Source organism: Akebia trifoliata, chromosome 6 (assembly GCF_017979445.1).
Source record: "Akebia trifoliata isolate Shusen 1 chromosome 6, ASM1797944v1, whole genome shotgun sequence".
In the NCBI taxonomy this organism is placed as follows: Eukaryota; Viridiplantae; Streptophyta; class Magnoliopsida; order Ranunculales; family Lardizabalaceae; genus Akebia; species Akebia trifoliata.
Window position 1 is genome coordinate 3,509,671 of NC_141380.1, and position 25,323 is coordinate 3,534,993.

The 25,323-nt window shown below is 33.5% G+C and overlaps 2 protein-coding genes, 1 non-coding gene and 1 pseudogene across 4 annotated transcripts; 3 read left to right on the forward strand and 1 right to left on the reverse strand.

Annotated features, from left to right (window-relative positions):
* Positions 1 to 2,396: 2,396 nt before the first annotated feature.
* On the forward strand, positions 2,397 to 2,495 carry LOC147399666 (U6 spliceosomal RNA). Its single transcript, XR_015179543.1, has one exon. It is a non-coding gene; the product is annotated as a U6 spliceosomal RNA (small nuclear RNA).
* A 3,429-nt stretch (positions 2,496 to 5,924) lies between these two features.
* Positions 5,925 to 7,510, forward strand: LOC147399667 (arogenate dehydratase 1 pseudogene; annotated as a pseudogene).
* An 8,293-nt stretch (positions 7,511 to 15,803) lies between these two features.
* Positions 15,804 to 17,405, forward strand: LOC147399668 (putative phytosulfokines 6). Its single transcript, XM_086446609.1, has 3 exons — positions 15,804 to 15,985; positions 16,083 to 16,150; positions 17,113 to 17,405. The coding sequence occupies exons 1-3, from the start codon at positions 15,880 to 15,882 to the stop codon at positions 17,218 to 17,220; spliced, it is 282 nt and encodes a 93-aa protein (XP_086302735.1). The 5' UTR covers positions 15,804 to 15,879; the 3' UTR covers positions 17,221 to 17,405.
* Positions 17,406 to 19,104: 1,699 nt separating this feature from the next.
* LOC147399669 (heat stress transcription factor A-3-like) lies at positions 19,105 to 23,144 on the reverse strand. Of its 2 annotated transcripts, XM_086445123.1 has the most exons (4): positions 22,370 to 23,144; positions 20,553 to 21,528; positions 20,038 to 20,144; positions 19,105 to 19,386 (listed from the first exon to the last, which is right to left on the reverse strand). In XM_086445123.1, exons 1-3 carry the CDS (start codon positions 23,027 to 23,029, stop codon positions 20,119 to 20,121), a joined length of 1,662 nt encoding a protein of 553 aa, XP_086301249.1. In that variant the 5' UTR covers positions 23,030 to 23,144; the 3' UTR covers positions 19,105 to 19,386; positions 20,038 to 20,118. The 2 variants fall into 2 exon arrangements, with proteins under 2 accessions (XP_086301249.1, XP_086301248.1); XM_086445122.1 differs by lacking the exons at positions 19,105 to 19,386; positions 20,038 to 20,144 and having other exon boundaries at positions 20,169 to 21,528.
* Between the last annotated feature and the right edge of the window lie 2,179 nt (positions 23,145 to 25,323).

Consider the following 25,323-nt stretch of genomic DNA (forward strand, 5'->3'; position numbering starts at 1 on the left):
ATCCATTGAAGAGAGGTTTATTATCATTGGACGACATGGTTGTTCGATATCATTTTCAAGAGTTTTGGAGAGACTTTTGTGAAAAAAGAAAAGAAAAATTATATTTAAAAGTATCTAAATTCTTCAATAAGACAAGATGCTCAATTTGGAAATAAATGTCTTCACGCGAGTTGTCAACATAAGGACATCTTTGTAGCTTGTATGGCCTTTCACAATTTTATTAGGAAAGAAGCATTGAAATCAATATGATTTGGATCGATCGTAGACCATTTGATGATATCTTGACTTTTAATTTGTGTTTAAATTTAAATGCACACAATTTGTTGAAGATTTAGTAGTCTTCATGGCTCATTGAACTATTGCATGTTGTTCTTGTAGTTGAGAGAAAAATTTACGCAGCCGTAACTAAAATAACAATGGGAGAAGGTTTACATGTGCCCATCGTAGTAGGTAATAAATTACATCAATTATAAATTTAGAAATATTTTTGTAGCGGTAATTTTTATTTACAAAACCATGAATTTTTTTAAAATTCAATTTCATATCTCATCTCGTCCATGCCCAATACTGAGTTGTCTTGGACAAGTCATCTTGTCTCGTTCGATAATGAGACAATGGTTTTAGACCATCAAGAAAAATCTGAAAAAATTAATCCTGAAAATTCTCTTTTATTTCGTGATTTAGAGGAGAAAGATGAAGTGTTTTTTTTTATACCAAACCCCTATATTCTGTAGTTCACTTGGTTGAGAAAAGGAGAAAAAATCAATTTGGGGGTGAAAATGATAGGGTTTGGAGATGAAAACTGATATATCTCGTTCGTCTCAAATATCTCGAATGAGATTTTCGATATCTTGTCCAAGACATATCATTCATCTCATAAGATTCCGTAAAATCCAAAAAACACGTCTGTCTATCTCGTTGTTGGACAATACCAAGACGACTTGGGTGATACATCTTGGTCTCACGAGTTTTGAAACCATGGATGAGATAGACACTAATAAATTTGATGATAAATATGTGGAAAAAAAAAATTGTTCCAGGATGCAATATTATATAATTTATATAGTAATATTGTAATATATGTTCATTTGTAGTTATTAAACTAAAATAGGGGTAATTTTTAATTTTAATATAGATATTAGGTTTATTTTATTGTTCTATTCTTCGTAATTTATATGTACGTTAAAGTTTGTTATTGTTATTTTATTAATGAGACCCACAAAATGGACTTCGGGGCATATTATTTAGCATTAATTCATTGGATTTTCATTCAATTTAATCATTTTTTTTTTTGTTGTGATTTTCGAGATTCAACGTAATCCATTTACAATAAGATTTGGACTAATTTAGTCTCAAGTTTTTGGAAGCATCACCTACTAATTTGTGTGATTCAGCTTAATACATTTAATTCAGACACATTAGGTAGGATTATTCTAAGGTCACACCAAGTTGGATACTTAATAGAGCTCCCACCTACATATATATATCTATATATATATATATATATAAGAACATAATTTACTATTTGCCTTTGAAATCGCCTCCTTTTAAAGAAATGTAAGGAAACTGATTGCTTAGCTTTCTAGGTTGGTCAGATACACAATTAATGTACCCTTTAAAGGAACAAAATATGAATATTTTCAATGTTCTAATCTTTTGATAATTATAACTTGAACTATAATATGGTAAGATTTATGTTAATAATATGGTGATTTAGACATAACCCCCTCATTTTTGTGAATATTTTAAATATGAGATCTCAATCTTTTAACTTGTAAATAAAAACCCTTGATTTTTCTTTTCCAAATCAATCATCTTTAACTTTTTACGATAAATTTTCACTCTTTAATTTTAAGATTCTATCTACTTCAACAATACGATAGGATTCTTGAAGTGGAGAACAGAGGAATTTCGTGTGAAAAAAAAAAAAAAAAAACAAACAAGGGTTTAAGGTGAGACAGAATATGATGAAATGAAGATAAACTTTAATAAATTAAAAATAATCTACCATAGATTGAAGTGCTTGAAGATAATTGATTTTAAGAAAAAAATTAAGAGTTTTTTATTACGAGTTAAAGAAGATGTCATTTAGATTATTTTTTATTAGTCTATAAGAAAAGACCAAGGTCTAGGGACATGTCATCATTTTGATAACATTAGAGGGTCTCTCAAATATTCACCAAACAGACTTTTGGCACTAATAGAACAGGTGGTGGTCAAAGAAAAGTAAACTTAAAAGATTTGGAAAAGCAATTTAAGAAAACTTCCAAGTAACTTCGAACCTATGATGGACCTTCACGTTTGGGACTCAAGACATCCACACAAGATTTGATAAAGCTATTAATCTTTCAAGATTTTTTTTTTTTTTCATTTTTAAATATTATAATTTTTATTATAAGAAGATTTTTTTTTTTTTTTTTTTAGAGAGTACAAGAATATTAGCATGGACCCTGCACAAGGACGACACGCAAAATTGATAAGGGTAAATTATCATTTCGTAAATTGAATATGAGAAATTCCAATTTCGGATAACTGTTCATTTTAATTCACAAAACGTGAAAGACGAGTGGGCACATGTTTGAAGTGAGAATCTCATTGATATATTTTTTTTTTCTAAAAGTGACAATATTGTTGGTTCATATAGTGATGATCTCACTAAAAGTAGCTAATCTGAAAGATAGTCACTTCAAACTTGTGAGTTGTCATTTTAATCTGCGAGATCGTCACTTGAAAAACTTGCGATCTCATTGTTCACAGTTTGAGAATTAAAATGAACGATGAGCTGATATCGGAATTTCGTCAAAAGTTGATCATGTTTTGGGAAATTTCTCAATTGATAAACAAATCAATTTTTTTTTTTTTTTTTTTTTTTTAAGGTATTGACTAGCTTAGTTGGCAAAGTATAATTCCTAGGGATCGGTTTTGTACTTTTAACGATTGATGCACCTTTTCCTAGTGATACATTCTTCTTGGGAATCTCTAACATTCATGTTGATGGAGATCCTCAACCCATTTTCCTTAATAAAATGGGCAGTGTTAATGGTTGATGTACCTCATTTTGACATATATTTGAGATACATCCAAAAAGTCAAATTCATGATTTTTTAATTTGACTCAAGTCAATTCTCTTATGAGAAATCACGATGAATGTTATATGCGTGTAAACGAGTTTAAATTGATAAAAATATCCTCAAAATCTTAATCTTCAACCTTTAGATGATAAGTTTTGAAAGCGAACTTCACCTAAATAACACCCATTCTCTAAGTCTAAAGATCAAAAATTACACTTTCCCTTCTTTAAAAGTGAGAAAAAAAGACTTTTTCATCCATCGAGTATCGACTTTTCTTCTTCTTTTGTCCTATTTCTATCATTAAAAATTTAATCACTCACATTACCTCGAACCATATCATCATTACATCATCAAATTTTTTTTTTCTAAAATGGGTCGAATGAATCTTTTTCCTCCATTCAACTCTTTTTACCTTATCAAGCTCATTACTCACATAACCCGACTACATACCCATTTATCAAAATCATCTTTATTACTCAATTTTAATAAGATTTTATGAACAAATAATTAACTAAGGATATTTCAATCATGATTGTCTCAAACTTCTTTAAGTTTGCAAATTATGCAAAATAGTTATCATTTCTTGAATACTAGACACCATTTATACTATAAGAAATGCCTAAGAGAACTCGATTTCTTGATATAAAAGATAAATAGCCTACTTTTACTAGATGTAATAAGCATTATGATTAATGGAAGGATGAAACGCTTTAAAATCCCAAGCATATATAATTAAAAAGAAATCATCATTTCTAGGTTTCTGTTTTATTCATCGCATGCTATAGGGCAATTTTTTATGACAATCTCTAGAAATTAGGCTATGTATTGTCTTAATTATTTTCAATGAAGATTTGTTGAAATCCTTAATTTTATTATCCAAGACGAAGAGTTGAAAAATTAGGAATAAATTAAAATTACCACAAAAAAAGAGAGTTAAAAATAGCAACAAAAATAAAAGGAGAAGTCATGCTAGATTGGACCACAAGATTGGGCCTCATATCATACCTCTTGACATGAAAGTGGATAGGAACCATAGATGCTTTTTCACTCTATCTTTCAGGAAAAGCATCTATGGTTCCTATCCACTTTCACGTCAAGGTGTGCAATGTAAGGTCCAATCTCGAGGTCACTTCAGCATTATTCAAAGGAGAAACCTTAATAAAGATATGCCTTTAGTTGAAGTATGAGCGATGTTGTTGGAGTCAAGGATTTTTTTTGAGTACTTTCACCGTCTCAAAATCATAACTAAGTCCTTATTTCTATTTTTTTTTTTTTCTTTTTTTTCATAAAAACCTCAATGTGGAAGGTAGTTTTATAATTTTACGGAGGGGGGTAGTTACATAACATCCATACTTTTATGGAAAAATGAGATATTATTAATTATTTTAGATAATAATTACAGTAATCCTAATATGATTTTATAGAAACCAAATCATATTTAGATAAATTCTATCCTTAATAAATCTCAACTAAATTAATCTAACCTTATCTTAATCTCAATAGATTTGATACAATGTATTGTAGTACACCATATTACTATGCTACATAACTAATTACTTCAATAACTTTTATATGTGGGTGATAATTCAAAAAATCTTAAAGTTATTTAAATTTACAAAATTTTCATCTTGTTAGGAGTCTTATCTGAATAATTCGTGCTTGACTAAATAAATCATATTCCCTCCTTTCAATTCTGTGTCATATCTAATGTCAAGAGTTCACGATATTATTAAACGAGTTAATTACAACCATAATTATGTAATATCTTTGGATTCATATGAGGGAGATAAATCAAACCATCATAAAGTTGTCTAAATTTATAAAATTTTCATCTCATTAATAGTCTTATCTTGGTCCCCATCTATTCTTAATATTTTGTATGAAGACCTAACAATAATGTACATCGAAAAAAGTTTAGACGAAAAAGGATTGTAGGCAGAAACGTTAGTAGATAACATGAGGTAGACCAATAATGCATGATCACCTTATTAAACAATGCACAAGATGGTGTGGCCCGAATTAAATGGTAACTCGTACACATATTTTAAAATATGCGCATACGATCGGAACATTTATCATGAAAGCAAAACATCCATTATAAACAAGAGGAATCTTGAACGTAAATAAATAATTGAAAACATTCAAAATCACAAAGATTCGAACTTTCCCAGCGCCTTCCTACCATCCCGGTCCAGTAGGATATTTCAGCAAAGCGTCATCATCTCCACGCCATTGGCCCTTTAAGACACTATAAAAAAGAACTATACAAAAAAATGCCCGAAAGAGCGGCAGCGGCTCGACAATAGATCGACCCACAGTCTTCTCTTCTACTTGTTGATTAATAGACCATGAAAAATATGCAGGGTCGAGATCATTTGAACATTTGTTAAATCAATTCTATACTTAATTTTTAGTAAACTCTTTTTTTATTCTAAACATTGACTTAGTCGTCGGAGAATATTTTTTAATTTACAGGATGAACCACTTCAGTATGTGACTTGCAAGACGAATAACGAAGATTGAACAAAACAAAAAAAAAAAAGAAACCAAATCTATTAATTTGAAAATGAAAAAGAATATTTTAATTTCTTAGTAGTTCTCATATAAAAACATTTCATCAAATTTTAATTTTTCCTCTCATCTTAGCCAACTTTTTACCCAGATCTCAAGTTAGAATAGAGAATTTCCGTTGATGAAGGCTTTTAAAGACGTTCTTATCTAAGTAACTTGGACAGGTAGGTGTGGGATTGACCGACACACCTGCCACTTATGTGGGCCCCCTTGTCCACCGATTTTTATCCACCAATATTACTCTCCAAGACTCAAATATAAAACCCTGTCGTAACCTCCATTTTCTCTCAGCTTGAGAACAACAAGCTTTCGTCTCTCTTCCCCATTTTTAATTTCTAATTTTTTTTTTTTTTTTTTAACTATTTGGGTTCTAAGCAATCATGCAGGCAATCTCTCCATCTCAATGTGGAAACCTAAAATCCCTAATTAGGGCAAGACCCAATGGCCAGTTTTACCAGACTAAGTTCCGAATGGTTCCAATTCGATCCACATATCGCCCAGATTCGACCCACTTCTCTGACGGCGCCGTCTTCAATCTAGTCGACTGGCAGACTTCCTGCGCCATCCTCTCCAGTAAAATCATCGGCCAACAAGAAGAAACAGAGAAGAACGCCAACACAGATTTAACGTCCGTTAACGATCACAAAACCCTAGATATTGTCCCCATCGAAAACCTCCCCAAACCGTTAACAATCGCTAATCTCTCCCCGGAGCCGATGCACGGATCTCAGCTTCGCGTCGCTTATCAAGGTGTTCCAGGCGCTTACAGCGAAGCCGCAGCTGCAAAAGCTTACCCTAATTGCGAAGCCATCCCTTGTGATCAGTTCGAAGTCGCGTTTCAAGCCGTCGAGCTATGGATAGCCGATCGAGCCGTGTTACCAGTTGAGAACTCGCTTGGTGGTAGTATTCATCGAAATTACGATCTTCTCCGTCGCCATCGTCTCCACATCGTTGGAGAAGTTCAGCTTCCCGTCCACCATTGTCTCCTCGCTTTACCTGGAGTGAGAAAAGAGTTCCTGACTCGGGTCATAAGCCACCCACAAGCTTTAGCTCAGTGCGAGTCGACTCTGACAAAACTTGGTCTAAATGTAACTCGCGAAGCCGTTGATGACACAGCAGGTGCGGCAGAGTTTGTAGCGGCAAACAACCTTCGAGACACGGCTGCGATCGCTAGTTCTCGAGCGGCTGAGCTATATGGACTACAGATCTTGGCTGATGGGATCCAAGACGATTCAGGAAACGTGACTCGGTTCGTGATGTTGGCTCGCGAGCCAATAATACCGAGGACGGATCGTCCCTTCAAGACAAGTATCGTTTTCGCTCATGAAGAAGGTACGTCTGTGTTGTTCAAGGTTTTGTCGGCTTTCTCGTTCAGAGGAATAAGTTTGACCAAGATCGAGAGTAGACCTCATAGGAACCGTCCGATTAGATTGGTTGATGATGCAACTGTGGGGACAGCGAAGCATTTCGAATACATGTTTTATATAGATTTTGAAGCTTCGATGGCTGAGGTTAGAGCCCAAAATGCGTTGGCCGAGGTTCAAGAGTTCACATCGTTTTTAAGGGTTTTGGGAAGTTATCCCATGGATATGACGCCTTGGATTCCTAGTGGTGGAGATTGAGAAATATTTGTGAGCCTTAAAATTTTAATTTTTATATTTAATTAAAACCCCAAAACACAGACCAGCAAATCGTTGGATGGGTAATTGGGTGTGTATTTGGATTTTGGAGACATAAAATCATGTATGAGTAGTTACTTTTCATGTGTCACAATCTTATTAGATGTGAATATTACCCAAAAATAAAAATAAAAAGGGGGATATTATTGAAGAAGATAAATAAAAAGGAAGAACAAATTGAGCAGCCTCTCTTCCTCTTTGTATAAAGTTTCAGTATCTTCTCTCCATATTAATGATAAATTATATGTATATTTGGTATATTACCATGTCCTGAGTCGAATTTGATGAAATTAATATTATGACAGTCAGTTCATTTTAATTCTCAAAACATGAACGTGCGAGATCGAAAATTTTTCCAGTGACAATCTCTCAAGTTTAAAGTGATAATTTTACTGATTTTTTTTCTCCAAAATGGCAATCTCACTGATTTATATAGTGATGATCTCGCCAAAAATAGTAAACTTGTGAGATTGTAGCTTTAAAACCTGCAAGATTTTCTCGTCCATGTTTTGGTAATTAAAATGAATAGTTACCTAGAATCGTAATTTAGTCAAAAGTTGACTATAATTTAGTATTTTTCTTTTAAATGCCTCTTTTCAATACATTTTTTTGTGAATATTTAAGATGACGGGTTATTATCAAGTTAATGACATAGCCCTTGACCTAGGTCTTCTCATTAAAAGCGACAGACCCAAAGGCATTTGCTTTCTACCTCATCGAAGAAAATGTTTGCCATCTCGATGCTATTTCTTCACCACTTAGGGGTGTAGTTTGTTCCAAGGATTGGGTTGTTCGCCTATTAAAGCAGTACGTGAACTAAGTTCAAAATATTATGAGACAATTCAATCCATATCTAGTGTGGGCTTTAAAAATGATGAGGGTCTTTATGTCATTTTCATTGGTCATCAAGATGGGGTATGTCAACAATTGTAAGTTTGTAACGAGAACATATCTAAATGAGCCATGATAATCCAATTTAGGCATGTGGCATACTCAATCGACACCTCTGACATGATAGACTAAAAAACAGCTCCTCTCAAAATATAAAATTGTACATTTTTATAGGGGAATCATAATTTTGTATTTGAAGTGAGCAAATCTATAATTCCTAAGCCTATTACATCAGAGGTGTTGGTTGAGTAGGCCATGTGGATAAGTTAGATTATCACTATTTTATCTAAATCACTCTGAATTATTAAAAATAATTAAGATCCTGTCATTCTCATTTTACTTCTTATATAAAAAAGAAGAACGACCGAACAACATGTTGGGTAGGTTCAAAATTGGCATTAATCTTAGATTTTACATGTCAAATAAAACACAAAAAATTAAAGCTTTTTCAGTCACGTTTTTCTTTCTTTCTTTCTCCCAAATTAAAGGTTATATAACACCCATTCAATCGAAGACAATACATACTTGTGTCATATTTGATGGTTGCCAATTCATTGGTTGTAGTCTTCTTGTCTTTCTCCATCAATCATATATTGCTTTATTCCCCTGACAAGTTCAATCACGCTTTCTATTGCTGTCTGTTGGAAAAAAAAAAAAAAAAAAGAGACTCTTGAGGACAAGACCAAGCTCCACTGAAAGCGGATCTATCTAATAACATTTTAATTTTTGGCAAATTATTTCTTGATCTTTTTTAAAATTTATAATAAATTAAGGATAAGTTTTTAATTTCATAGAAATATCAATTTTGTAATAAGGTTTGTACCATCTTTTGGATTGTTTTGTAAAAGTAACAAAAAGAGACATTTCTCAAGTAATTAAGATTCGCAAAAGTACTAAATTAATTGCATTTAGTGATCCAACTTTTTGTAAATGATGGTATTTAAGTGATTTTTGTTGATATCCAAGAAAAAATAATAGAAAAGATTTATCTCTAAATTATTTGAAGAATTATGATGATTTTGTTTGTTATCAAATGTTCATCGTAGATAAAGTCGAATAATATTACTAAGAGAGAGAGAGAGAGTCTCGAATGCACAAGGTTAAAGTCAAATAATATTTGTAAATGATAAGAAAGGACTAAGTATGCTCCCTAGGTCTTGATTTCAAATCTTTATGTCCCTCTACAGTAATAATATAATAGAAGTGTTGGGTGGGACGTAACGCTTAGGGATTAATTCTGATGGATAAGGTTGTCCTATAAATTGAGCAAAAATTAATGAATCACAATCAATCCACTAGACTCAGAGATACCATGTTCCAAAAAAAAGAATATATATTTACAAATGATTTGCAGAACATTTTGCACAGAAAAACGTTTGATTGAATTTTTAAAGAATTAAGTTGGTCGGTATAATATTATTTCTTACATATTATTTGAATTGCATCACAAACTATACAATGTATTTTAAGAATTATTATTTGCTTTTGCAAATGATTTGCAACGTAAAGCATGGTCATAAGTTGTAATCAATCATATCCAAGTGTCTTTGATTTAATCTTCTTTAAAAAAAATTAAAGTACCATAATTTTATATCATTAAAAACTTCATCAATTTTGTGCATTTTAGGTATAAAATTCAATTTTCAAAATATATTTATTGCATTTTAGCAAGAGCATTAGTTAACAAAACCCAAAAACTTATTGTCATAAAGTTATTCTGATGTATGTCCTCAAGGGCACAGTGCAATAAATATATTTTTAAAATTGGAATCTGAGGGTATTTTGATAAAATATAAATTTTTTAAGGGTTTTCTTTAAACAAAATCCAATTTTCAAAGTGTAGTTATTGCACTTTAACGGCACACCTTAAAAAAAATCCAATTATTTTAATTAAAAAAAAAGGCAATACAATTACTTAAGCAACACTTTCTTTCCCATGGTGGGGAACAATGACTTTTATTGCTGAGGTGGTCATATTAACTGCTTAAATGTGTTATCAAATCAAATGGCCCTTGGCTTAATTAATTTTTTTAATATCATTTTATATATTATTTTCATCTTATTTGATTATTTATTAGTGCAATACTAATGACTAAAATATTATAATCTTTTAATTTACAAATCTGCTTTGCAAATTAAATATAAAAACGCAACTCTTAAATAGGTAAAAACCAAGAGCTTCTATTGCCACACCAATTTTTACTAAGAGCACTCCAAATGTGTGCTAACGCTTGGGTGATTTCATAAGAATTGGGATGCTCTTGGCAAAAGTTGGTGTAGCATTAGAATCCCTAAGAAAACCTTTAATTGCAATTTTTACTTCACTCACAGGTAAATAAATAAATACAAAATTTGTAATATAAAATTTTGTATGATATCATCACAAATTTTAGTTTTTATTATTAACAAGGACAATAGTATAATTATTTTAGGTCAGGATCCCTTAACTCTTAAGAATGACTCATGAAAAAAACACATGATCCCAATTCTTTAAATGCAAAATCTAATGGTTGAGATTTATCTTTGGGATAAGTATCTCCAAGATTTGTCTATCAAGATATTTGTAAATCTCAACCATTCGATTTTGTGTTTAAAGAGTGGGGATTATGTGTTTTTTTCATGAGTTATTCTTAGGAGTCTGATAAATTTGGGGTCCAACTCAAAACTAATTGGCATATCTAAAGTGATGTTAGGCTGCTTCACATGAGTGCGATTCGCTTGATCACATGATAAACATGTTTTGAGCTAATTACATGTCGAGCGCTTAAATGGAGCTCGTGATCACTCATTCCTCACTTGTTTCAATCTTAATAAATAATTTTGCTTGGTTGTACAAGGAGCATGCTTGAGGGAGTTACTACAATCGCGCACGAAACTCAATACACCCCCGCACATGTGGGTTGGACTAGGCCAAAGCATATGGAGATATGAATTAGATAATATGAGAGAAAGAAATTTCAACTCTGATATCATGATAAATTTGGGGATCCAACTCAAAATCAATTGGCTATGACTACAGAAACACATAGGTTAATAAAAAGGGAGACAATGCAATTAATGTTCGATGTGCGACTAAATGCAACAAAGTCAACGGATCCCAACCCAATTATTTTATCCACTTTTTACTCTTTAAATTCTTCTTTAAAATAAAAATAAAAATAAAAAGACAAAAATAGTTGACACTTGAAACACATATGATAGTAAATTTAAAAAAAAAAACAAAACGTTCAAAGGTTGAGTGTAAGTGATGGTGTTGGTGAAAAGCCGCTGTTGACTTGAACTTTGATTTTATTTATTTATGACAAAGGGGGTTTGGTAGAAGAAATGGGAGGTAGGTAGGGGTCCATTGTGAAAGGAGATTGAAAGCTACTTCACTCTGATGACGTAGTCTTCACCTCCAATGACGTATTCGCTCGATCCCTGGCCTATGATCTACTTGTCTCATAAAAATAATAGAAACCCATGTCCTTTATTTTATTTCTACTTAGATTAATTGTTATATTAATTAATTTTATATGGTCTAAAATGGTTGTTAGTGCTTCTTTATATGATTGAGATGGGTATATCAAAGAATTCCTTAGAAAAAAGAACCCTCAAGAAATTCATGTTGACCTCTATAAAATATATTTTTCCTCTTATGTTAGTTGTATGTTTGATGCTTTCGAATGAGTGTAATGATTTTCTGACACTCCCCCCACCCCCTCTCTCGACACACATCCCCTGACGTGGCATGTGTTAGAATCATAGATTTTTTTTTCTCAATATACATAATTGCGCATATTTATGGGGATGTATAATTGTGTATCCCAAGGGAAAAATCTATGGTTCTAGAACATGCCACGTCAAGGGGAATCAGAAAATCATGATTCTTAGTATGAAACTAGAAAAAACCACTTCAATTGGAGAGAAGTTTTCTTAGACGTCCTAATTTAGGTGTTATAGAAGATTATCAGATTTCAAAGAAAGTGGTGTTTTAATTTCAACTAGTAGTTGAGATCAACTTGAAGTAAATGGGCCCAATAGGAAACCCATTTCAACTCGTATGTGCTTTGTTTCCTTCATGGACTCTATAGGTATGGTCCAAGCCTTTATAGGTAAATGGGCCCAATAGGATACCCAATATTTCATAGTTCGTATACCATAACCTTCTTCTTCTAAGTTGAGTTAAACCTACGTCCTTTCTTTTTTAAGCTATCTTATTCCAAGAGCTCATACCCAACCTATGAAGTAACGCCATGTGTCATTTAGGAATAGTGAAATTCACTGTTATCTCTCTTTTGACCGTAATAGAGAGGTCGCTCGGTTATGTAGCAAGAATGTATGATTCAAGAAGGACTATAATTCTGTGAATAAAAAAGGACTATAATCCCTGGGATTTCAGGATTTGAGTGACAAAACTAAAGGGGACTCTTGAAGAGAGGATCATGTACGATTCTTATCCCAAAATAAAAGGAGATAAGGTTGGTTGTGTGTAAAATAAGAATCCTTATTCTATAAATAGGGATGGATCTCCACATCTAAGGTATGCAAAAATTCTCAATACTTAATCTTTACTAACAATTTCATAAAATCTAACTTAGGTATCGAAGGCTCTGTGGAACAGGGATCAGAGACGATTTCCAGAAGTTGCAGTGCATCAAATCGCTGGAAGGGAGATCTTGAGGAATTCACAAAAAACACCTCTATAATAGGCAATTCAATGGAAGTTGTGCATGTGATGGAGACCACTAACAAACACATTAGAAATTGAGGAGATATTTATTTCATTAAGACTATATGTGTTAGTTGTTGGGACCATATGAGTTTGAATTATTGTATGATCGACCTGGGTCTCATAGAATTGAATTATTATTAGTAGTAGTAGTAGTTTTTTGAGTATAACGAAGTATATTCAATTTGGACCGGACACGTGATACCTCAATAAAAGAATTATATTTGAGAGTAGAGAGTAGAGAGACTCATTCGACCACAATCTCAATATAAGAAATTTAGAATTTAATTTGGTGATGACCTCAAGATTCATGCATCAATCACCTAATATTTGTGGAGACCAAACAACTCAATCCTTGTGTAAGAAACTACCCAATCATAAGTTTAAAACTATTAGTCAAGACTTTGATCACTCTATGGGAGATTAGTCGAACAAGATCCAAGGTTGTATCAAAGTTGTATCCAAGCCTTGTAATGGTTGTTAAGAGAAATCTTGTCCGCTAAAGGAAAGATAACGTTAAAATATGAATCCTGTCAAAATTGCATGCATAACTCTTTTTCTCTTCTTTTACGATTCAATGAGTATTTCATGAATGTTGAAGGTACCGACTTGTAAGTTGGTTAAAGTTTGTTTCAGGAGACAATCATTCTAAAACTTCTAACCCCATCAAATGTGGTTTACAAGTTGAAGAATCATGGACTATCAATTTTTATCATTAACCTGTAAATTAATTTTGATAAGGTTAGAAGTCTTAGAATGATTTGATTTTTTATGTGAATGATCTCATATCTATAAATATCATATTTACAAAAAATCAGTCCATTTCGAAACTTTTAATCCATATAAGACAATGGTTATCAAAATTAGGTTGTCTCCTGATCCTAGGCATGTACAAGTTACCCATTACTTGAAACCCGACCCCGGAATCAAATCGAATTGGACTGAATCGAACCTGATCCGAAAGATTTTGATCTAGGTTCAAATTCCACCGTTGAGAACCGGCCCGAACCGAACCAAAATAGGACCTGAACTGAACCGATATAATATGTTTATTTATATTACTATTATCACAAGTTCTTAGTTGGCATGGTGGTAAGCCGTGGTGGTTCAGCCATTCCTTAAGTTCGTCTCCTTGGATCCTACTTTTTTTTAAATATATTTCAAATTCAAGTATATGAATTTTTGTTCTACTCGAACTCAAATCGAAGAATACCTTAAAAAATCGGTTCAGTCTTGATTTCGATTTTAGCCATTGGACGAAAACCTAAATCCAAACTGAACCCGAAATACTTTTGTTCGACTTCGGTTTCAACCTTACCTGAACCAAACCCGAAAATTTGATTCGGATATACCCAAATGTACATCTCTACCTGATCCATATATATATATATATATATATTTGAAGAATGTTGCCCTGAAAATGATTATTGATATTATCTTAAATAGGTGTATGGGAGGTTATAACATAACTTTCTCTAAGATATTTAAAAGAGTAATTCTAAACTGATTTCGCTCGATATTATACTGACGTGGCAATGTGCAAAGAAGCATAATTTATTTTACTCAAGATACAAGGCAAGTAATCTATGATTCTCTATACACTACCACTACCACGTCAACACAATGTTGAGTGCAGTGTCCAATGAAGTCAGTTCAACATTTTCCTATTTAAAAAGGATTGAACAGGACCACCATTAATTCAATGAATAAACATCCATTTATCAAAACCTACTATCATCGACCCCACTTTTACTAAAGTAGGAAGTTGAGAATTTATTGATGCTCTCGTGACTAGTAAAAAGTATCAATTTTCCATCTCCTTGTTGACATGTTACATACTCCAAAAAAAAGACCAAAAAATATTCTACTTGTCAAAAGCTACACCATTCGATCATCATCTACATCTAGGCCACATAAACAACTTCTTAATTGGGCTTCAAGTTAATGATTTAAGCCAAATATTTAAAGTTTTCTAACATTTGGGACTATGGGCCCTTCTTTTGGTTAATTGACATGTAACGGTACATTTACTTTCTGGCTAAATAGTAAAGACCCATGACTGAGTTCAACACGAAATTAGAAATGCTTTTATAGGACTTTTCTAAGCTCCATTGATGTTGCATACTAGAATAATAGCTTAAGAGTCACTATAAAAAAGAAAAAAAGAATAATAACTTAAGGAAGTGTTGGCATGTGCGTGTGATATCAAAGAAAAACACTTTCCTTATTAACTTAATAAGTCTTACTAAAGATTGTTTTGTTTAAATGGATTATCTCACGGGCAATCAACACCATACTCTTATAGATTTAATGGAAAAACTCATACCAAAAAAAAATATTCAAAATTTTTTTTTGGCTTCATCCAAGATTTTTGAAACTAAACGACTACGAAACTTCAATGAGCTCCTAAATTTAAATTACAAATATATATATATATATATATATATATATATATATATATATATATATATTATTAAAAAAAATGAGGAGTAATATTGAAGAAAAAAAAGGGTTGGATAATGCTGATGCCCTAAGAAGTATTGGACGTTAGCATTCTTTATTTATATATATATATATATATATATTGATTTTTTTCTTTTAAAGTTCATATAATTTTTGTCCTCTGCCACCTTTGGATCAGATCATGTTTTTGGATGCCACAAGGTGAGGTTACAACACTTAGTAAGAGTTCAAATCTTACTAAGTTCGTCAAGATAGTTGGACTCACGAGCATAACAGGGGAAGTGGTGTGTTGGGCGGCTCACGAGATGAGTTGTTGTAGCTGCGTACTTTAGGGTTTCATGTGATTTAGTGATTGGTAGTTGGTTGTTGCCTCGTTTCATGTATTTATATCTGCTGCCACCTGCACCAACGCCACCTATCCCTCCCTTTACATCTCTCTCTCTCTCTCACTCACTCTCTCTTCTATTCTACCTGAAAATTCAAGCAAGGCTCCATGAAGCAAAGTTTTCATTTTCATGGACCTCTACTCTCTCTTCTCTTCCTTTTCCTTCTTTACTCCTACTCAATTACAGCATCTCGTCTTTTGATACCCAAACTAGGTGAAATCTCTCTCTCTCTCTCTCTCTCTCTCTCTCTCTCTCTCTCTCTCTCTCATATATTTCCTACGAGACTAATGGTGTGTTGTGTTGTTTACAGGTGAAGAAGACATGGTGAATGCTGATGGGTTTCCTCTGACAGTTCCTACATTGGAAGTAGAACAAGTGGTATGATGGACTTTGAGACATTCAGGTCTTATTTGGGTTCTGACAAAGTGCTTCTCGGTTGTATTTTTTTCCGATGGAAGTATTTTTTTTCGTAGATAAAATTTATTCGTAGAAAAGTCAATTCAAGATTTCACAGAATCTCAAATGAACCAATTACACAATATCACATGTAATGTATTAAGACCATTCCCAATTTACAAAACTACCCTCATTGTTAGGTTTGATGCCATTGGTCATTTGACATTCTTTAAAATCCTGGTTGACTTTCGTGACTAAGAAAAAGAGGGAATTAAATCAGTTCAGCATTTTAAAATTACCAAAAACAAATTAAGTCAGTTCAGCATTTTAGTAGCTCATCGGACTATCTTGCATTTTAATGTATTAAAATACATTGATTTAACAAAAATGCCTTCTGAACACTTAAAACATTGAAAGTTGAATTATCCAACATTTTAATAGCTTGCTTTAACACCTCAACAATTTAGTCTCCTTTTAAAACGTTAGATGGTACAGATACTTAATTCGTTTTTGATAATTTTCTAAAAAGTAGATTTTTTTTGTAAATATTAAAATATAAAACCCTCTTTTAGTAATTTTCCAGGAAAAAAAAATTCTCCATTAATTGCTTGAATGAGTTTCTTTGAACATTTTGATAATTATTAGATAAATTTTAGTTTAATATTTAAGCAACACTATGAAGTTATTTATTTATTAAATAAAAATTAGTAAGAAGTATAATCAGCTGAAAAAAATTGTAATTTTTAGTTGATTCCGTCATACATCTGAAGTGGAAAGTTGGTTTGGGCATTTTCTCACTTCTTGTCCATTTTCAGCATTTGTGGTCATCAAGAATCACTTCTCGTATTCGTTATGAAACATCAATTTAAACCTAGAAGCGCTTTTTGAGCTTCTTCCAAAACCCTATATGACTTTCTTCATGATTTTTTTGTTTTTTTTTACAGCTGATGGGAGTGGAGGATTGTGACAATGGAGATGAAAAATGCTTAAAGAGGAGAATGATTTCAGAGGCTCACTTGGACTACATTTACACCCAACAGCATAATCCTTAGATTTCATCAACTATTTTCCTCCCAATAGTACTCTTTTTGGTTTTAATAGGTCCCCTTGAAATACTTAAATACAATAGGTTACTATGTTGGATGGAAATGAATAGAGTTTTATTTGTATTAAAATGGAAGTGTGGCACCATAATATAGATATTAGATACTATAATAAATGTTATTGTTTCTTCCAATTTGTTGTGATCTTGACTTAATTTAAATGGTATGGCTTTCTTATATGCATGAAAAGACTTTAAACTTGGAAATTTTAGATGGTTCTCCATATTTTTTTAGATGGGCAAGTTTGGAAACTCTAATTGCTTTTGTGGGGGAAGTAATATAAGGATGGGTCGATCAGACTATAAAATTTTGAGTTTATTAACAATCATGAGTTTAAGAGAATTGGTACTGTTGTTGGAGTAGATAACTAACAGTTCCTCATTTAGTCCATCATGCATGGTTTTAAATTCCAGTTTCACGTCTCGTCTTGCTCACGAACAATACTAAGATAACTCGGGCAAGTCATTTTGGTCTTATACAATTTTTTAAATCTATTTCAATCCAAAAACAAGGAAAAAAAGAACAGAACTTCTTTACTTGGATATTCAATTGGGAAGTCGCTACGTACTACTATGAAACAACTTTAGACATCACTTTCTTTTAAATAAACATCAATTTTTAAATCTAAAGTGTATTTTTCGTGAGCGGAGGGATCGTACAAAAAAGGGGCGGAACTTTAAACATTGACTTTTTTTTTATCCTTAAACATTGATTTTGAAAAAATCAGAATCTAAAAACCGTCGAATCGGCAGCACTTTTTCTTATAGACATCATTTAAAAAGTGATGTCTGAAGTCGTTTTTACCAGTAGTAGATGCTTTAGAAAGATCATGCAGAGATCTACAACAACTATTTAATGATTTTTAAAATATTCTAAAACTCAGCTTGATTGTCAGATTTAGGCGATCTCATCATGAATATCTTAAACAGACCTATGCGCGTAATCGACTATGAGAAGCTCTCCTCAAACCAAATATGCTTATGTTGTGATCGAAAGAAATTAATATTTGTAGGCGTGAAAGTAGCAATTGAAAGCTGAAACCCATCTTAACATAAAGAGAAATTATAGGCTCAGCCCACTATGAGGCCATAACTTTACTACTCTTACGCATTAGACCAGACCATTGTTGCATCTTCTAGATTCTCATAATCCTTGGATGGCATTCCATGACATGATTTGAGCCTCAGTGAGTGCCCAAATTCTCCAAAATGGTTCACATCACGTGTATATGTGAAGATCTAATAGCGGAATTTAATCCAGAATTGATGGCATTGCTAATAGAAGAATAATGATGAATGCATGAGGTTTTGGTACGCGGCTGACGTGGCAAGGGCACAGTACCACACATCTTTTTCCTGTGTATCCCGATGAAAAAGTTCTATGGTTCTGTGCTTTTACAATGTCAACAATGTGCATTCATCGACTCCTATTAGAAATGACATTTTTCTTTGTTTTTTTTTTTTTTTTTGCACTGATCCTTCTGTTTCTGATTTCAGCTGATTCCTGATTTTGGATGAGAATCATTTTTATAATCCTAACAAAAAATAATATGCTAATAATCGGATTATGAACATGCAAGAATTGGATCCTAGAATCCAAACCAATGGAACAGATGGACCTGTAAGACTCTTTGATCATCCATTGAAGAGCCTTCTTTAGGCCCAGGGAACCCAGCATGTATTGTACCTCTGCTGCTCTGCTAAGTGCACACTCAAATTTATAATATAACAGAATAGCAAACTTCAAAATTGTCCAAAGTGGGAGAATTAACATTCAAACTCAGGAAATTGAACTCCAATACATGCACACAATGCAATTTGATGTATCAAGGAATAGATTCTATAACTTGCGACGTTCCTGCTAAAATTTATAGATGGCAATCGGATAAAAGAAAATTACTATCAAATGCCAATTACATGGTAAGTTAGGTGACAATTAAACATAAGAACATGTAAGCCATTGGACCAGGGGGCATAAATCAGTGCCACATATCTCTCTCCCTTGAATCAACGGGATGCCAAACAACCTCATTTAGCATTCAACATGGGTTCCCGCTGACTCTTACAGAGAATTGAAGGATATCCAACAAAAAGTATGTAGAGGGAGTATAGATGCCTGCAAAACCACGATTTTACATATCATATTCATGTACACACATGCTTACACATGTTTTTGGATTTAAATGCTTTGTTCACACGCGACACATATAGTAGTAAAAGGAAAATAATCAAACAGACATGGACTGGCATGCGTACAAGTTCATTTCGGGTAAAAAAATTGCCGAGTGCATCCAAATTTTCAGAAATTAAGTTCACTAATGAGATGTAGAGGAATATAAAAACTAAGATGACCAACGATATTTACATTACTACGATTGATGCTAAAATAGTAAGACCCAAAATAACGACAAAATCCACATATGAAGTTCATTAGGTAAGCCCACCGATATGCTAGTGGAGGAGATTTGTTGTTCATCAAGTAGAAGAGTTTAACTTGTTATTTTTCAAATATTGAAACAAGTTTTTTATGCAACTCTCCAAAATTAACAAGGAAAATGCTCAAGGGACATTGAAATTGACATCGTTTCACACATTGCTGACATGGATGTGTGTACAGAATCATAGATGCTTTTCATCAAGAAACGAGGGAGAAGCATCTAGGGTTATGTGCACACCTATGTGTGATACGATGTCAATTTCAATGTCACTCCAGCACGACTCAATTAACAAGCATGAAAAACTGCAATACAAACCAATAAAGTCTTACCAGCAGCTTCGTTCCGTGAAAATTGATGCTGGAATGCTGAGAAGAGCTGTAACGCCTGTCCACAGATCCCAAAGGAAAGAGTCACGTAAATCTCACCACACAAAAACCTGCAAAATTCAACACTCCAAAGTTTGTGTTAGAATACTCCAAGATGGACATAGCTAATAAGATGAGATGACCCATCTAGTTAAACATTTAAGGATCCTCCACAATTATTAGGAAAAAAAAATCCTTTTGAATTGATAGAATTAATAAAAAGAAATGGGTTCTCATAGGAACACAGAAATGAAATTTAATAAAAAGTTAAAAAAGAATGAGAACCAAACACTGAATATATTATAATAAATCATCCATAATCAAGGAAACCATTGACTATAAAACTAAAATAGGAAAAGATGATCTCCAAGGGCATCAACTGCTGAAGCAAATGAGGCCCTATGCACCCGAATTCCTAGAGTTATCATCTTTTAGCCGTCCTGGTTGGAATTCAAAATCGTCGAAGAAGGATTCATCACCCGGCCATTTGTCGATTCCTGAACCTTCAGCTGCTTGTTGTGATCCCGCATCCCATAGATTGGATAATCCAACGTTGACTCCCAGCTCTTGAGCATCATAATTCATGAGATTACCCCATATATCGTGGCTAGAAGTATCCAGACAGACACTCGTATCGAAACCCATGTTCCCTAAATCCTCTTGTTTAACGACACTTTCCACTCCTGGGAACATAAAGTCTGGAAAAGCCTCCTCCTTCCCCAAATCCTCCGGGAAAGAAACAAAATATTCATTCTTTCCTTTGAAGGCATCCTCATAACCCAAAGTTTCCAAGCCCGATCCCACAATTTCCTGTTGTAACTCATCCAATGCAACCTGACCTTGGATGCCCGCCACACCAAGTCCTAATTTCCCAACCATATCTTCTAAGAGACAGTCGGAAAGTTGTTCATCTGCAACAGGTTCTAAATCCTGTGTTCCCAAAGACGTAGATGTGCTACCCAAATCGGGTTTATAATTCACAAGCTGAGCTTTCATGGATGAACCGGATTTACTTGGATCAACTTGCTGCGGCTGCTTGACGAACTTTCTTTTCACCCTTGGAGAAGAAATCTCCCGTTGTTCCTTCATTTGCTGAAGACGGGTCAAGAGCATCGGGTTTTGAAATACTTTGGCCAAGAATGCGACCATCTGTTTCTGTCTTTGCTCCGCTGTGTCCATCCGCTCTTTCATTGCTTGTACCTGATGAGCTCTCCCACGGTGCTCCTGCTGCAATTTTACAAGCTCTTGCATCAGCAAATTTTTATCGTTTTTTAGTTTGTCTATCTCGCCTTCCAAGCCAGATTTCGCTATTTCACCAGAAGACCCGGCAAAGCTCCCAGTCTGCTGCCCTTGAGGCGACCTTCGCCTATGAATGTTCTTCAACAAATGTCTCTTCCCTCTTAGAAAACCTTCATTGGCGAACTCCCATCGATCAGCCTCAACCTTTCGGAACCCCTGAATAAGCCAACAGAAACTAAAGAATGAATATGGAACAAGAAGGATCGTAATAGAAACTAAATAAAATTCACATGATATAGATTTGTCGATATAGATAAAATGCCTTTTCCCCAAGAATTTGGCTCTATAGAGAAAATCTGTAAACTACTAAACCAATTACTTCAAAAGAAAATATCAAAATGAGGGGAGACAATGTAGTACTAATATACTATGAAAGGTCGATATTACCAAAATTCAAGACCTTTCTTCAGAACCTGAAATACTTCCTGCTAAAGAATGAGACTGCCCGCTCCTCCTGTCATAATTAGAAGAGCTGTGGCAGATGGGAAGTATTTTACAGCAAATAATGTGAGCATCTGAAACCCAAATTTATTACGACGAAAAGAAGTTTCTTGGAACAAAATTACATTAGATAAATAGTACATTTATCGACTGTTTTCCCATAGAAAACTAAGAAACAGGGGAAGTGGCCAAAGAATTTCAAACCCAAACTAGAAACGTTGCAAGAAATACGACACATAATGGCGGAAACCTTTCTATTAAAGATTAAATTGTAATACAAAATTACATCCCAGTAAAAGAACATAAGTATAAATGAACACAAAAAAGTGTGTAAAACTTTTACAATTGAGAGGGAAGAATACACCTAAATTCTTCCCAATTCAAGAAATTGTACATTATACATGGAGATTCCACAAAAATGCCTTCTTCAGTAATCTACAAGTGATGGGTCTTGTTCAAATCCAATTACAGAATAACAGAAGAAATAAAACAAAAAAACAAGAACACATTACAAATTACAACCAGCCATGGCCGGTTGTGTTACGGCAATACCCACATAAGTATTTAGCTGTCGAACAAAACTGGAGAAATTGTTGTGCTTGAAATTCCGAGGAAGTAAAACCCTAGCGAACTCCACGGTATCCCAAACCACGAAGCTCTCACCGTTCGATCCCCACGAGATCACCGAATCCAGCGAAGGATCGTCGACCAGATCGTAAGTCTTCGAAAGGAATGGAGGAATTGGAGTACCATGTAGGGATTCAAGTGGCTGAGGAACCCCTGTGTTCTCTCCTCCAATTTCAACAGATAAAATAGGAGATGAGGAAAGATTGAATTTTTCTCCAGAAGAGCTTTCCTTGGATTCAACCATTATAGAAGAAGACGGTTCAAACTTCATTAATGGACCCCCAAAACTCAAATTCTCTCCAAAAGAACTACCGTTAGATTCCATAAGCATAGAAGACGAAGGTTTCACAGTAGAAAACGATTCAAACTCCATTAAAGGAGAAGAAGAAGAAGGTGGACATACCAACAATGCAGCCGATTTCATTAAAGGAAACCCTATTTTTTCATGGGGAGAGCTAATTTCAGACTCCAATGGAACAGAGGAGACATCAGTAGCAGAAAATCCCTTGAAATCTGTCACAGATGGAAGATTTGAAGGCGAAGATGGAGATTTAATTGGATGAATTGGGCGTTTATCTCTGGAATCCATCGGTACAGAAGATGAAATTAGGATTTATGTTTGGTTGAATTACAGAGAGAGTGAGCGAGAGATTCGAAGGAGAGGGAGGGGGGGATTTAGTCGGTGGAGAGAGTGAGAGAGGGTATTTATATAATTATATTATAGTTTGGGGGGTTTTGCCGCCTTTGCGAGATCTTTTCCTAAAAGGTTAAAGGCGGTGGGTTTTGGCGCTGTTAAACCGCGGAAATGCTATTGGTTGATAAGACAGTTATATCGGTTGGAGGTTATTTGACCGTTGATTTTATTGAATCTAACGGTGAATTTCAATTAACGCGTTTCACTGTTTGAAACATCTCTTGTCTTTTCTAGGATATTTGCAAGCACGTGACCTACCATTTTTGGCATATCAGCTGTCTTTATTCAACGTGATTTTAAAACCAGACCATCACAAAACGGTTGAACCGGTCATCTTACTTGGATGTGTGCGTAGGTTTTTTTTTTTTTTTTAATAAAAACGTTTAAAACGCGTCTTATATTGTATTTTTGACGATTAAAACGTGATGTTTTAAATTTGTGACCGGAAAAAAAAAAAAAAAAAAAATACCATTTTATTCATGATTTTTTTCATTTTTTTACAGGAAAAAAAATTAAATACTTTCTTATTTTTTCAATGTGGGATTTGATATATAATAGAATTAGATGAATCATAAACGTAAAAATATGAGATTTGATGATAATAACTTGATTTTATGAATTTTCATTAGATGTATATATTTTGAGAGTAACGTGATAAAGACAGAATCATAAATCATTTTCATCGGGATACACAGGAAAAAGATGCACGATTTTATGCCCTAGCCATGTCAGCCTTGTACCAACTGCTTACCAAGACCGCATGCATTCATCATTTTTATATATTTTTTATAATTTTTAATATATATTTTTATCATTTTCAACATTTTTTTCAATTACTATGGATGTGTGAGTGTCGTTGTGTGGATCCTTTTAACTCCGTTAATAACCTGCTTTATTAAGAAAAACCGGTCAAACAGGTCAAATTAGACAATTGAACCGACATGGCATTGGATGTTGAAGTCAAAATTGACCGGTTTAGTTGGCCGACAAGTCATTTGATTGTCGAGTAAGCTAGAATGTGCTAGTAATATATCATTGTTAGACATAAAGTAATATAAGTTTAGGGCAGAAATTGAAATAATCAATTTTTACTAATAACACACCACTAATTAAATGATCATTTACATATAAATTGGTGTGTTATAAGTAAAAGTTGGCATGTTGGTAGAAAATCTCTAATACATCCCTATAACGTGCTTTATGTATGTAACTTATTTTTTTCTAAGTATTTTATCATCACATTAATATCAAAGTTTAATTAAAAAAAGTTATTAATCTAAAATATATTTCTTTAATAATAAGAACTCAAAAACAAAAGTGAGTGAGGTTGAAGATGATGGATTGAAGAGGTTTAAAAATAAAATATTTTTGAGGTCAAAAACAAAAGATTTTTTTTTTGGGAGAAACTTAAGGATCATTCATACATTTTGTTGAATTTTTTTTTTAGTTTATTATGTGTTGGATTTTTTTGATAATTGTTTGAAATCTTAGTAATAATTTTTTTAATTAAATTTAATTGTTTCTGATTGTTCAAATATTTTCAAGGAATTATATGATTTTTTTTTTCAAGTTTATCCATGTCAACCAAAAGACTTTCAATGGAAACTCAGATTCTTAAGAAGAATCTAAGAAGGGAAACTTGATGTTTGTTTCTAAGAGGTTCGGAAGCTGGGTCTCGGCTTCTTTACTCACACTTCTTAGATAGAGAGCTGCTTCGACAGAGAAATCGCAGAGAAGACTTAAAACAAGAAAGGGGAAGGGGCTTAGTTCTTAATTTTTAGGGGTTTTAAGAGTTTAATTTTTAATTTTTAACAATCTGTACGCAAAAGTGTCTTGCGCTCCGGTTTATTAAACCTGAATCGTCGGATGTATCCAGATCTGACGGCCTCGAAAACTAACACTTGGAGTGAATTTCGTTTAGGGCCTCCGAACCGTAGAGATCATCCTCACAAAAAATCAACTCATTCCAAAGCTTCTAACCCATGTTTTGAAAAATGTTTGGCAAACTTTAGGGCCACTGACCATTGGATTAGAATAAGAGTCGTGATGAATGCACACGGTTGGGTACACGGCTGATGTGGCAAGGACACAGAATCATAGATCATAGATCGTTTTCATCTGAATAAACAGGAAAAAGATGTACCCTTGCCACGTACCAAGATCACAGGCATTCATCATTATTCTTATAA

Excerpts from the sequence above, each read along its gene's own strand:
- LOC147399669 (XM_086445122.1), bottom strand. The coding sequence starts at position 23,029 with ATGGATTCCAGAGATAAACGCCCAATTCATCCAATTAAATCTCCATCT. Across the intron at positions 21,529-22,369 it reads TTCGACAGCTAAATACTTAT|GGGTTCCGAAAGGTTGAGGC; the intron begins GTGGGTATTGCC and ends TGGCTTATTCAG.
- LOC147399668 (XM_086446609.1), top strand. The coding sequence starts at position 15,880 with ATGAAGCAAAGTTTTCATTTTCATGGACCTCTACTCTCTCTTCTCTTC. Across the intron at positions 15,986-16,082 it reads TCTTTTGATACCCAAACTAG|GTGAAGAAGACATGGTGAAT; the intron begins GTGAAATCTCTC and ends TGTTGTTTACAG. Across the intron at positions 16,151-17,112 it reads CATTGGAAGTAGAACAAGTG|CTGATGGGAGTGGAGGATTG; the intron begins GTATGATGGACT and ends TTTTTTTTACAG.